Source organism: Rhipicephalus sanguineus, chromosome 1 (genome assembly GCF_013339695.2).
Source record: "Rhipicephalus sanguineus isolate Rsan-2018 chromosome 1, BIME_Rsan_1.4, whole genome shotgun sequence".
Lineage (NCBI taxonomy): Eukaryota > Metazoa > Arthropoda > Arachnida > Ixodida > Ixodidae > Rhipicephalus > Rhipicephalus sanguineus.
Genome location: NC_051176.1, coordinates 120,892,465 through 120,907,842, shown reverse-complemented (window position 1 = coordinate 120,907,842; position 15,378 = coordinate 120,892,465). Strand labels below are relative to the sequence as shown.

The 15,378-nt window shown below is 42.9% G+C and overlaps 1 protein-coding gene across 1 annotated transcript; it reads right to left on the bottom strand.

Moving 5' to 3' along the window:
- Positions 1–3,424: 3,424 nt before the first annotated feature.
- On the bottom strand, positions 3,425–6,922 carry LOC119397054 (uncharacterized). Its single transcript, XM_037664491.2, has 2 exons — positions 6,748–6,922; positions 3,425–6,499 (listed from the first exon to the last, which is right to left on the bottom strand). The coding sequence occupies exon 2, from the start codon at positions 6,486–6,488 to the stop codon at positions 5,439–5,441; it is 1,050 nt and encodes a 349-aa protein (XP_037520419.1). The 5' UTR covers positions 6,489–6,499; positions 6,748–6,922; the 3' UTR covers positions 3,425–5,438.
- Positions 6,923–15,378: the final 8,456 nt, after the last annotated feature.

Here is a 15,378-nt window from a genome sequence, read left to right as displayed (position 1 = left end):
AGGTGTATAGCACATGAGCAAGAAATATACACTTTATCAAAGCAGTAACATATGTTTATTTTGTCATTATGTTCATTTTACTAGCAATCGAGTGGCACTTTCGGGGTTTGTATACAAAAAATTTGAGCAGGTACGCACTAGTGGCGTGAAGACTGTGGAAACAGCGGAGCTTGCAGCCTTCCCCTCCTCCTTACTCTCACTTCCCTTTCTTTCTATTTTTTTTTCTCATTGGCTTGCTGTTTTTGCTCTGTTTCTCTTTCTATATTTTTTTCTCTTTCATTCTATCTCCTTATTTCTCTCTCTCTGTACTCGTTTTCTCGCCCATCCGAGTTATTGCATCCCACGCCGATCAAATCGGTGCAGCAGGAGAGCACGCGCCGGTCGCACGTGACTAGGCGGAGTAGGTACACGGCAGCCAGGAATGGCGGCGTGAAACAATGGCTCGACTAGGCGAAAGATGATGCAGCTATGCCAGGTGGTTGCTAGTCGACCGAAGTGACGTCATGGCTAGACGAGGCAGGTGCGCGGTCGTAGCAGCTGGTAGCCGCTTGGCGTGGCGATGCAGGGCGTTGCCGGAGCTAGGCGAAGCGAGGCGCAGCTCTGCCAGGTGGTTGCTAGGCAACGCACAGTGACGTCATGGCTATAGGCGCTGTTTCTGCGAACACTGCGCGGCGCAACGAAAAGCTGAAAGGGGTACTGACACGAAAATTTTCACTTGATTTTTTGCGTCAAATGAAAGGCCAAGCCCTCAAAGCTTAGAAAATGTACTGCTAAGCACGAGTGCACCCTGAAAAGGTAATCACAGTATGTTTTTAAAAGCTGGTTTCGGTTGCTACTTACTCTGACGTCACAATACGGTATGAGCTTCGCGTCACATGCTCGCGCAAGATATTGTGACGTTTCCACGGCTGCTCCACACCGTGACTCCGTTAAGGTCCCTTCTAGGGACCGTTGGTGGCACAAACTCTATGGTTGGTGGAGCACAGGCGGCCATTTTGGAAGTTTTGGTACCTGACGTCAGCACAACTAGCCAGACTACTGCTGCGTGAAGTCGCCAGAATATAAGTACTGTAGCCTGACGTCAAGCTAGTGTCGATGTTGGTAGGTGCACCATAGGGAAAATTGACTTTACTATCAAAATAAAATATCAGCATTTGCCGAGCTTCACACTTGCTTAGACAGCTTCACACTTGCTTAGACAGACTGCTATGCTGTTAAAATTCCACTTTTTCTCTTACGTCATCTGTCCTTCCCTTCGTCCGTGCGTTTTGCACAGTCCAAAGTATAAATATGGACATAGATGTTCTAGGAGAGTTTTTTACTGTGAACCAAACAATTTTTTTTTAATATATGTGGCAGCTCAATGCCTCATATGCATGTGGTGAAGTTCACTTTTCACTGCAGTATTTCCTTGATCAGGTGCCAGGGAACCATCTGGAAGAGAGAGAGAAAGGTAGAGGAAAGACAGGGAGGTTAACCAGGAAGAACTCCGGTTGGCTACCCTGTACTGGGGAAGGGGGTGCAAAAGAATGAAAGAGAAGGAGACAGTCTGTAACGACACTACAAAGTCACTGTCTAAAAGCATTGTGTGAGACCAGTCATAACTTGTCGTTCAGTCCGGTTTGCCAAAGAAACCGCAGCAACATCCTCATAGCCACTTGCGCTGAAGACTGGAAAGGCCAGTGCACCCTAGGATTTTGTCCTCTGTGAGAGGGCGGTTGTCTAGCTGGCCCAATGCAGCTGACAAGGCCGTTCTTTGGGTGTCAAAACGGGTACATTCGCAGAGAAGGTGCACGTTTGTTTTGCTGCACCAGCAGAGTTCACACAATAGGCCATCAGCCATTCCAATGGTGAATGAATATGCATTCGAGAATACCACTCCAAGCCAGATGCAGACAAGCAGGGAGAATCACGTCGTAATAGGTTGGATGGTACCTTTAATTGAAGATCTGGGTCTAAGGCATGTAGGCGTGGACTTGTAAACGTTGGTGAATTCCACCGGTCCAGCATTAGATGACGTGCTAGCACACGAAGGCATTTTGCTGCGTCAGCACCATATGGAAATACACTAATTAAGGTGTACACATTAGCTGGAGACATAATGCTGGTTTCTTATTGAACTATCAGAAAAAAATCCATGTTGCAGCTGAAAGGCCCAGCCTCTGAAGTAATAGTGGCCACACTGCAGGCAGACAAATGTACTGGATCAGCCACATGCAGCTGTTACAGTAAAGAACACGCATATATGCAACAATTGGAAGAATCAGATATGGAGAATAACATCTAATATAATGGAAAATTGTGATTACATTGTTTTGTTCAACGCTTAACAACGGAGGTGGCTTACGATAACAGATCTTCAAATATAAAAAATTTTGACTATGTACCGAATCACCCTTATTATTCAAATCGAGAACTGGTTATTTGAAACTGCCAAATATTTACTTTTATTAAAATATCAGATAGCAACACTCATTCAACTCAACACGGAGAAAAGTGGATGCATGAAGCGAGCGCTTCAAATGCTTCTACAGAATGGCTGCAGTTACAGTGCAAGGGCACCAGTTCCTCAGGAATCTCGTGAAGCAGTTCATTTCTGCACAAATAATTTTTCATCATTCAACAAGGCTGCTGCGCACATAGGCAGCACATGAAATTTGTCTCAATTTAGGCATAGCAACATTTAACTTTGCCAGTGACACCATATTTGAATTTAGTTCAACAGACGTATGGTGCTGTAGAATGACACTTAGCTCCTCCGATGAACTCTCTGCGGAGTACCTGCCGGCATGCCATTTCTCTATTTCATTACTGTAATAACCATGGTGCACTAGACATGACCCTATTTTTCTGCTCTGTTGTCAATCATGAATGGCATCACTTCTATCTATGATCAACTTCAAGTTTTAAATAATACAGATGAGGCACAATCTTTCTTCTTTAGTTTGCTTAAATGTAGAAAATATTCTATACTTGATTTGATTTTTTTTAATGTTACTTTTATTGAAATATTCACATTTGATTTTACATGGACGCTTGCTATGCAGACACCCCAGCTTCACAACAAATGATGGAAGCAACGCCTCAAGGAGGAAATATACATTGTGCTAGCGTATTGTCTTTCCTTGTCCCATCATTTAGCACTCCTCAGAATGTGACAAGAATGTACCAACAAGCTCAGTCATCGAACCTTCTGCAACCCTTCTCGGGGTAGGTTTGAAAACATGTAATGTTTAGTAGCCCTGCTATAAAGCTGTTGTTTGACATCTCAGAGCTGTGGACGAGCACATTTATCGAGGCCAAATAGTGACAAGGGACCTGAGTCCATGAGAAGGATATCACCATACAAATATAAATGGGTTGAAGTGCATTCGGCAGGCACTCACTCATGAATGGCAGCTTATTGGGTTGAACAACAACTACATTCTTTAGGTACGAGATCAGGCAGCTCCTTTATTAACTCCAAATCCCCTGTATTATTGTGCAAGTATTGACTGATGGTGTTTAACATTACAAAGCAGCAGAAGCAATATAAGCGACAACATGGTACAGGCTTTCTTGCGGCACAGCAATTTCGCCACCATGGGGTTTCAACAAGCACCTAGACCTGGTACATGAGCACTTTTGCATTCCATTCCTATCAGGATACAGTCGCCCAAGCAGGAAGTCAAACCTGCAACCATATGCTCAGCACATGAGAGCCACAACCTCTGGAATGCTATCGCGTAGCAATTCTACTGCAATCCTGCGACATTTTTTTTATGCTTTTTACCGCCATTGGTCAATATTTCCGGGCCTTGCCTTTTGACCAGTCGCTGACAACTAATGGTGGCAAAAGGCGCTTTAAAAAAGTCATAGAATCGCTCCACAATACCACCCCAGAGCCAGTGAAGTGGATATACATACAGGCATTTGTACAACGGTTCTCAGCAGAGCTAGTTGGCTCATGACTTTCAGAAAATCAGCAGATGCTTATTACAACATGGTCACGCTGTCTTTTTTCCTTGTTGTGGAATTACAGGTGCTGATTTCCAGGAAATCATGTTTGTGCTGTGAATAGTCAGTTTCGATTCTCACACATGCTCATTTTGGCTGTTCATGACCATATTGCATTCCATGGTTGTGGCAGCACTGCAATGTCTTCTTCCTTTGAATTTGTACGGAGGCATGGAGAGCAGGCATCCCCAGCAGGAGCTGCTCTAGCATTCTTTAGCATTCTTGACCTGTCACCACCTATCATTTTTTTAGAAAAGCATGACCAACTACATCTCAATCCAGTTTTTTTTTAGTAGAAAATTTCGGTTTACTATACAACAGTTCTTGAAACATAACGTACAACAGTGACAAAAGACCATCTCTTTTGGTAAAGTATTAATAAAAAGGCATACAAAACTTCTCATTCCAGTTTTTTAAAGCCAGGAACAGAACTAAAAAGCTTTGGTTTACTATACCACAGTTCTCAAAAGTATAAAGGTGACAAAAGGCCATCTCTTAGGGTATAATGTTAAAGTCTCTAAACTGTCTCAAAAGAACCATGCAATGCAACCACAGCTGTTTGCAGAATGCGATTCCATGCTTGGACTAGCTGGCACTTTGATCAAACAAAGATCACTTGTATGCAATAATGGTGCAACTACGTTGGAACGACGTCACCTTGGTCCAAGAATATGTGAGCAAATGTGCATTCTGGCCAGGCCAGTAACAACTGCTAGACTCTTTCACACATTTGGAGCAATAAAATAAACAAGTACTATAGTGCTCATTATGGCCTACAATGCAGGAGCATGCCATTCAGGGCAAAGCGCTCTTAGGTTGCATAATGGTCCCTATCGCGATATGTTATCGACAAAGAGGGAGAGGGCGAAGCTCTTCTTGTTTCAAACGTCACCCATTCACGCCTCATTTTGCCCATCTCTTTTAAATTATTGTTAAACGTTTCAGTCCCACAAAAATGACATAAATAGGTAGTTGCTACTTTTTGCATGAGCTGTGTATGCTCATTATTCCGGAAATGAAACCAGCCATAAACTCAATATTCCATGCTCGATTAATTCATTGTCTATTCCATGTGACAAAGGGGCACCACTGTTCTTGAACAAGACAAGAACACTGGTGCCTTCTCGAAGTTGCGAACACAGCACAATCAGTGCCACTATACAACCTTGGACAGCACTTTTGCATGCACTTGCATACTGAGTGTGATAGAACTTTCTGCCTGAATGCTCAGCAATAAAAGGCACTGCAGAGGATCACAATGTAGGTTCATATTTGCGTTTTGACTGGATTACATTGCATAAGCTGCAGTGCACACATTTCTTGCAGTGATGTATTGCTCACCGACAATTTTTATATATAACAGAACAAAGGCAGGATCACAAAACTCTTGTGTACCAGTGATTGTCACATATTATGTGTGCATAAAAGCCAGCAAAATAATGCTAATGTACATTACCATTGCTAGGTTCTACTGCCTGGCTTAGCAAACAACTCTCACTGTTTTGATGACCACATGCTCCACTGCTTTTCACAACACTGTCACAAAGACTGTGCGCTGTCTCAACTACTGCAACCAGTTCCATCACAGTATTAGAGACATCGTCCTCTTGGCATGCTGCCCAGGCATGCAGTGGCCTCCTGTCACAAACTGTATAAAAACCTTTTGAAGGCACTGTCTCGTCAAGTGTTTCTCCGGGGCTTTTCTCACAGAAACCACCATTTCTACAGTCAAACGCCTGCGGCGTATCGCCACCGCTGTAACAAACCGTAACCTGATCTTCCTCGGTCTCTGGACATGGCAGCGCATAGCACCATGAAGTAATAGTGCTTTCCCCAGAAGAAACATTTTCGTCATATTCGTGTACTCGACAATCCATATTAAAATCGATGCCCAGAGTATCTTCCTTCTTGTTTCTGCAATCAAGGGGCAGTTCAACAGTGGCAGCCTCCTCGACAATTAAGTCCGTGCTTGACACAACAAACGTTTCTGGCAATTCAAAGGTACCAGTACACACAGGCACTACACGAGGCTCGTCGTGGCATTCGTGCCTGGCAGACTCGTCATCAGTCTCGCACACACGTCCCGAAGCAGCAGCAACGGCAGTTTTGAAGACACCCAGTGGCCTCGTCCGTACTTCGGAGCATTCTTGCGAGATTGATCTGTTCTCGTAGGACGGCGGTGTGCGCGCTCTTGCATTTCGCACAGGGCGGAGCGAGTGCTGCGGGTCGTCATAGTGGTTGGAAGTTCCAAAGGCGTGGACTAGGCGACTGCTTGCTAGCTTCCGTGCTTTCTGGCTTCTTTTCCACTTTTTGGTTGCGGTTGGCCCCACAGTGAAATCTATGAACCGCTTATATTTCCTTATAGATGTGAACTGCTTCCTACCATTCGTGCTCAGTTTTGGATTTTCATATATAGTTTCCAGGAGCTTGCACTGCGGTGTCATTCGATAGGAATCGTATGATGCGTAATATTCGTCGTCTTGTCCATCCATAACCGCAGGACCTGCGCACATTTTTTTTTATACGCTTATTTCAGTCAACCAATACCCTTTCTGGTACACAGCATAAAAGTATTTAATTTCAATGACAATACTTCAATAAAATAATTATAATAACAGCTGGAACGTAGCAAAAAAAAGTAAGTTTCACCTGCGCAAACAAAAACTCTTCCAAACAAAACGAAGGCGCCGAACAAACCGATACTATGGTCCCTTGAATGGACCATACCGATACTACGACAAGTTGCCTTACCTCATTTGAAGCGCAGGTCCGATAGTTCGCCTCCTTTAGTTGTTCTCGGCTGCAATATTAGCGTGACTGCACAGTTACACGATCACAGCGATCAAAACATTAATATCGAGAATGACAACCTCACGACATCCCTAACAGGTCTTGCGCGCCGTTATGACGTTGTGACGTCACATCACGATCCCACTCGCAATGTTGCTTACGCTACTTTCGAAGTCGTCCAAGTAGTCCAAGTTCTAAATACCCGGTTGCGTTTAGATTATGGGCGGGATGAAATCCTGACTGTAGCGGCTTCATGTCAATGGAAGCGGAAAAAACAAACAATGCACGGCCCTAGCAAAAGCCGCTTTGGAAAATTCCACCCCATATATACATATGTGTGTGTGCGCGCGCGCGCTTGCGTGCAGGCGCCGTGCGGGAGAATTTTCCAAAACGACTGCAGTGCCAAACGTACAGCCAAGCGAAGTAAAGGAGAAAAACTGAGCCGTGACCAAACAAGATATGCGTACGCGACGCGCGCGCGTCCGATGGCGTAGCCGGGGGGGGGGGCACCGAGCCCGTGCCCCCCCCCCCCTCGATTCTTTTTTTTTTTTTTTGCCATGGCATAGAGAGCATAACATGACACTCGATCACGTCTGCCTGCACCCCCACTTCAGATCAAAACGCCCCCCCCCCCCCCTCCGAAAAAAATTTCTGGCTACGCCCCTGCGCGCGTCTAATCTTCTTGCCCCTGGCGACCAATCTTAACGACACTGGGCCGTCGAATATAGTTTAAACTCTATGGTCCAATGTGAGCGATATAGCGCGCAGTACGCCTGAGCTGTTTCGGAACTACCGACACCTCGACCCCACGAAACACGAAACCTCTATATTACGTTTTATAGAGGTTTACAGAGGTTTTAAATGTTTTAAAGACGTTTTAAGAGGTTTTGTGTTTTAAGACGTCAGCCGCCACAACCGAGACACTTGCGCGCACGCAGATATTGTGCATTTACTGAATAAACAAGGGAAAAAAAGATAACAAAAATGGCTGGACTTATATATTTTTTTGTAGAACTGAAGCCCGATGCTCGTATGTACTACGCCGATGGTGCATGTCTCGTGTTCAAGAGGCATGTGTGCAAGCAAGCGTGTTCAGACGTTGGCTCATTTTGCACAATGCTGATAGTTTCCTGAAAGACATCCTGCATGCAAGCCAGTGCATTGAGACGCTTGGCGCATTTTCACAACACTGACAGAGTCTCCTCTAGTTGCCATTTAATCAAATGTGGGTGCAGTCAATAAAGCAGTTTTTTGAATGGTGTACTTGCGTTTCATGTATGCAACATTATCAATTCATTCGCCCCATCATTTAAGCAATGCACCATGCATTAAAAAGGGAGCTGTGAGCAATTAAACGCTACCTTTCTTAGCACTGTGATCTAAGTGGTACAGTTCTGGGTAGCGGTCGGGGTTTCTCCTGTGGCCATCCGCCAGCATGTGGTTCTGGTCTACACTATCAGGTGCTGTGAAAATCCTGGCCACTGTTGGGTGCCTCAGTGCAGCATGGCACGCATTGAGATGCCCTAGCTCGGCCACTGGCCACTCACACTTCTCTGGTAATTTTTGAACAAAGAAACAGCACTAGAACAGGACGAAGACGAGAGGACACAAACACGGCGCTGACTAACAACCATATTTTATTGCGTTTGCACGTCAATATATACAGCTGTATATATTGTGTTACTGATTTTCTCCCTAGGGAGAAAATCAGTAACACAATCAGTATACACATCGGGGAACAAGATATCGCTGTAATAATGCCAAATCAGCATTTTGAAAGGTACAACATTTCATTTTTGCGAAGCGATAGCGAAGCTGCGCTGACACAACAGTCTCCACTTATCTGGATGCAAAATGCCTCAAAGATTTCACATTGGCGTTGATCTACATAAGTGCCTAGAACTTCACAATCTTTAAAAACAGGTTCGCGATCACATTTCCTACAGTGATCTACCAAATGACTGCTCACGGACCCTTTTAGCGAGTATGCATGTTCTCGTAACCTCTCATTGATACATCGGCCACTTTGGCCGATGTAGCACCGTCCGCAAGTGAGGGGGATCTTATAAACTACGTTCCCTCGGCATCCAACAAATTGTTGCGCGTGCTTCTTTTTGCAAAGAGTTTGTACTTCTTCACCATTAATCCTCTTGCAGAGGCTGGATAGCTTAATTATGACGTGCGCTGAAGACTATCTGAACTGTGGATTTTTGTGCCACTTTCTTTAGGTTGTGTGACACTTTATGAATGTATGGTATCACCACAGTACTTCTATGAGGGCCCTCTTCTTTCTTTTGGTTTTTTGGTGATTTTAAAGTTGCCATAATTTGCTCAGCAACATTAGAAAGCAAGGTCAAAGAAAAACCTGCTTTAAGTAGCCTCTGCAATTGCGCTTGAAAACTTGCGTTCACTTGGTGGTAGCAAGACCGCGAAAGTGCTGCCGACAAACAAGATTTTGTGATGCCACGTTTTATTAATTTAGAATGTGAAGACATGTAAGGAAGCAGGGGCGTAGCCAAGGGGGGGGTTGGGGGGGTTCAACCCCCCCCCCCCCCGAAATTTTTCAATTTTGCTTGCGTATATAGGCACGCACACATACAAACGCACGCACGAACATACATAAAGTATGGTTGAACCCCCCCCCCCCCCCCGAAAAAAATTTCTGGCTACGCCCCTGTAAGGAAGTGTACCTTTTAGTGAACGGGGTTCGTACCGCCAGCACACATGGTCAGGCTGAAATCTATTTGCATCTCTAGAAATTTTAAACTATTGTTAGTGGGCAATTGAATTGTCAAGTTTAGCTGCTTCATTTCCGAAAGAAATCCGTCATAAATATTTACAACACGATGTCGATCGTCTTCTTTGTGATGTTAGATGCTTCAGGGGGGGCGAAGGCAGGCGAAGGTTCATCGCAGCGCTCCCCCTCCCTATTAAGTCAATGTAATGGGCAGACTTCGTGCACCCCCCCCCTCTCAGATGACTAGGGGGGGCAGCTGCCCCCCTACCCCCCCTGCGCACGCCTATGTACACTAGTCCCGCAGCCCATGTCATCAGGTAGCACGTGACGCAGGCAGACAATGCTCGCTGTCCATCAGAAGTTCCCAAGTTTGATAATAAACTGTGATTGTGTATTCCCTTTGTGTTGCTCTTTCTTAAATACAACAAAACATAAAGTGTTCCAACTATTGCGGACAACATTTATTTACAATTAGGTTGGAAAAGTTATTTGTGACGTCAGTGGGACAGCCAGTCAGATAGGTTACCTGTGCAACGTCGCTCATTCATGCAAGGTGCCATGAGCAGGGGCAGCTGAAAACTTGATTGGCAGTGCTGCTGTAATCTCTAGCAATGCATACATTAAAAACTTTATAATAAATTTCGCACTTTAAGCAGGGTGCTTAAACTGACATGCTGTTGATCTATAGGACCTGTGCTACCGGCTCAATGCATTTGTATAAAATTGTCAAAACTATTTCAGAGTTCCTATAAGAAAAACTTCATCAACAAAGAGTTTTTGGAGTGCCATGCAATGTGTCCTCATTCATGTTAAACACATATGCAATTATGTTTATGCTGCATATTGACTGTGATAAACATTGATAGAAGGAACATTATCCACCCTTCATATTGCAGTGTAACCTACAGCATGCCTCAACAGTCAGCATTGGCACCAATATTAACTTCAATTTATATAAACAACCCCCCCCCCCCCAAAGCACTACAAAGCTTAAATGCACGTTGGTATGCAGATGACATTGCTCTTTTATTTAGTGGTGACTCGAAAAATTCCACAATTTCAAAACATCATGACCTTTGCGTGAGTTAACATCCATAGTTTGTACAGCAATAAATTAACCTTACCTTAAAGGGGTCCTGAACCACTTTTCCAAGTAATCATCGCATTACCTCAGTATCGGAGTTTATTGCTTCACGAATCTATGCAAAAATTTGTCAAATCCATCAAGAACGAGCAGAGTTACAGGGATTTGTCGCACGTTTTAAGCTCTTTCTTCTCTCATCTTGACGAGTGCACTGGAAGCTACACAGGGAGGGATGGCACAGGGTAAGAAGTTATGTCAGCATGCGTCATGACCTTGAGCACGCACGATGAAATGCGATTGTTCTCTCCCTGTTGTGGTTCCTCTGTGCCTTTCTCTCTGTACATTACACAGCAGCCGCAAAAGTGGCTACTGTGTAATGTTAGCCTATGGAGCACATTACATAGTTAGCCTGTGTAATGTTGGACTATGGAGCACAGCACTAGCACGTGGTGGCACCCTAGGCAAGGAGCGAATCTGGTCCAAACGCTGCTCTTGATTTATGTCGGCTATTGGCCAATAGCATGCTATCTGTTGTGCGATGCCAAACAGCAGGCGCCGGCAGCTTTAAAGAGAGTGAGCACAAGCCTCTGTATGAAAAGAGGGTGCCTAAGCATATGGCAACTTCGCACTCCGCTTCTAAACTCTCCCTGCCACACACGACTGTGAGACTTGTCTGAGCTCTTCATAGCAGTGTCTGCTTTCCGCAGGACGTCTTTTTTTTCACCAAGCCCGAGGGTTGCTTCATGACCCCTTTAAATGTTGAAAAAAGAACCCACGTAATTTTTCACTCTAGGTGAAAAAAAAGTATATGTACAAAAAACATTTGTTTTGACTTGTTGTGTCATCCGATTGAAATAGTTGATGCATTCGAATGTCTAGGAGTCATAGTTGATGAATACCCATCTAGAAGGAGCACATACACAGCATTTGTAGAAAATTGACGGTTCCTTGCTTGACTATATACAAAGTGCGATCTTATTTTTTAATTCCATATTAGGACATCATTTTTTCATTATTCCAGGGCCTTATCTTCTATTGTGCAGAATAATGTGGTCTAGCATACATTTGCTTCATGCTGAACTCCACTACACTGAGCACAAAATTGTGCACTGTGCACAATCACTTATTCACTAGTCAGTTGCCCTAAAAATGAAATTTACACCTGACTACGTATACTAACTGCCATTCACTGTTCTATGCAAGTACATAGGTTTTAGGAGTTTGGTAACTACAGTTTACCAGTATGTAATAACATTTACGGTGAAAGACTTTTTTCATTTTTCACAGTTTGAAGGTTTGGAATCAATTGCCACTGACAACAAAAACTGACAAAACCTTTAAATTATCTTCCAAGCTAATTATTTAAATAATCAAAACATTTCAGAGTGACCTAGCCGAATGCTTGGATAGAACTGTATTATTCCTTTGTCCCCTCGAACGCTCATGACCACATGGTAATTGTATATTGAATGAGTAACTTTTTATGTGGAGTGTGGCACTTTTTTTGTTAACTAGTGTTTCGGCGATTGGTTCAAGTATTATCTACACATTCTTTTACCTGAATCAGATCTGGAGTTAGTAAAGCTCACTGATTGATTGATGGTGTCTGTTACAATTTCTTTGTTTTTAATGATCCAATTTTTCGCTCTCTGTAATCAAATTAATAACTTATTTTGAGCATGTAGAATGTCTTAAAAAAAGCACTGGCAGGTTTGTAGAAGGATACACTGCAGAGCATGATTATAATTATAGCTGTGCGAATAGCACAATTTTGGGTGCGAAGCGAATTCGAATATAGAAGCGTGAGTACGAATCGAATCGAATATTTTTCGAATATTTCTCGAATATTTTTCTAATACTTCGAAGCGAAATTGCAGAAAAAAAAAAGTTGGAGACGATTCCTAAGCATATTCTTATGAGATAGCAACATGAAAGCGTTTCTCTTCGCTAGGTTGATGAAGCGCTGGCGGGGTGGTGTTTCATAGTTGTCTTATCAAGAATGAGGCAATGTAGAGGCCGAATTGTATTTATGTGTGGTGCAACCAAAGTATTGCCGGCAACACTTTACACGTGATAGGCAAAGATGCCATTTCCTCAGCCTCTTCCCTCTTTGTGGAAGATGTGGTGGACAAGGGTACGTGTGCTCCCTTCAAGTCCGGAGTTCCAAATCTGCCTCGTAGACGTCGATATTTGGATGTTAAAAAGCTTCGGCGTCCGATTTTTCAGACTTCCAGCCCAAATTTTGGGTCCAAAACAGCATTAATTGAGCCCCCACCTCTGCCACATCTTTCATCTCCATGTTGGAACCAACGTTTTCTTGAGTTAATACATTTGTGACCGTAGCGGTGCTTGAAAGGCAGCTTTGCTGCAGTACGGAGGTATGATGAGGTGAAGCATATTAAAAATCTAGGGACCACTTTCAATTGGACGTTGACTGTCTCTTGGCAAAGTTCGACCGTAACGGAGCTTGAAAGGCAGCTTTGCCGCAATACGAGAATGTAATGAGGTGAAGCATATTAAAAATCTGAAGGGGTCACTTTCAATCGGACGTTGACTGTATTTGTCTTTGGGAAGTTCGAATTGTTCGAATAGTAAAATTTCAGTGCGAATCTATTCGAAAAATATTCGAAATTTCGTATATTCGCACACCCCTAATCATAACAGTATCTTTAATTATGATAAAATATTATGGTAGAACTTGTCAATTTATAAATGTGGGCACTAAATTCAGTAGCATTATCCACCCTTTAGCGACAGCTTTGTCTGAGGTAGCCACCATATCCGAGGTGACATGAGATCTTCAAATATCATCAGATTGTCGAATTCTGTAATGGTAACGTATTTTATCCAGTTAGAGAGGCCTTAGCAGCCCACTGGGCCAATCACTGCTGACAAGGTAGTGAATCTGACTGTCCAGACTATACCAGCCATGGCACCCAAGACTGGCTAAGACGTTGGCTGACCTTGGGCAGTATGTGAATGTCAGGGACAGATAATCAGAGGCCCAAATCCCAGTGTCGAAACAAGAACTTTGGCCAATAGCATGTCTATGTAGCCATCTCCTCTCGCTCTCTCACATGTTCTGCTGGACACGCTGCAGCACCTATTGTCACCACCACAAAGTCCACTTATGGTGCATGTTCAGGCACTAGTGTGCTACTCTTGACATTATCTAACTCATTGTCCTATCACCTCTGATTGGTCCAGTGGGCTGCCTACAGCATCTCTGATTGGTTCAAAAGGCCGCCATTATAAAATTTCACAATATGGAAGAATTTGACCAAGTGCATAATAGCACCCCAAGTGCAAACAAAATTATCGCAATCATGACCTACTATGTTTGTGGCTCTGGGACATGTACAACATATTGAAAGAGCTGTATTTGTGTGTATATGTTGTAAGCATGATTTGCTTTGCAAAAGGTGTGATTATTTACTTATTTATTTATTTATTTATTTACAATACTGCTAACCCCAATGATAGGGGCTCTAGCAGGGTGGTACAAAACATATAACAAGGTTTCTTAACAAATACAACAAATTCAGACAATACAAAGTTCAACTGACAATATCAACGTGAAATGTCAAAATTTACATTGTGAAAAAAATGCAGACAAGCCTTTCGTAATACAAAATACATCAGGGTTACAATTGAAGGAGAGCCTGAAATGTATCACAGTCAACTATACCGTTACTACATCTTTATCGAATTCATTCCATTCTGTTACAGTTCGGGGGAAAAAAGAATATTTAAAAACATTGTTCTTGCATTTAAATGGCACTAATGAGTATGGATGTCGTAGCCTTGTAGAATAATCGCTGGAAAACGAAATATAGTCACACGTTCGGCTCTGTAACTTACCCTTGACAATTTTAAACATGAACTTAAGGCGAGCGATTTTATTTCTAACTGTAATGCTTTTTATTTCTAATGTAATGAACTCTATCCAGCTTACGTGTGTTCGTCTGTGTAAACGGGTCCCAAATAACATTTGCATATTCTAAAATTGGCAGGATTAACGCTTTGAAAGTGGCGAGCTTACAGATGGTAGATGCCCTCTTGAGAGACCTCCTTAAAAAATAAAGTTTAGACAATGCCTTATTAGAAAAAATAGCTGTGATATGACTATCCCAGTGAATGTTATCAGTTATAACAAGACCTAGATATTTGAACTCATTGACACGATTTAATGATTTACGATCAACTGTATATGTATATAAAAGAGGATTTTTCTTGTTACTTATGGTCATTACGGCACATTTGTCGTAATTCACAGCCATCTGCCATGTCCTGCATCAACGCATCACTTTATCTAACTCAAAATTCACAGCATTTTGATCTGAAGTTGAATTTATCTCATTATACAAAACACAATCGTCGGCATATAGTCTTATTTTAACGCCACAATCATCCACCATGTCATTTATAAAAAGAAGGAACAATAACGGTCCTAAAACTGATCCCTGGGGGACACCCGAATCTACAGGCAGCTTTTTTGAGAAATGTTCATTAAAAACAACATACTGTTTTCGAGAACCCAGGTATGCTTGTATCCAATGACAAAGCTGTGGGTTTTTTAATACTGCCCAAAGTTTCATAAGCAATGAGAGATTTTGTCGAAGGCCTTCGCGAAGTCTAAAAAAACAGCATCTATCTGTGACTGGTTATTTATGGCTAGTGCGAAATCATGGACAATTTCAACCAATTGTGTTACTGTGGAAAACCCACGCCTAAAACCATGCTGAGCTGGTGAAAGTACTGAGTGCGACTC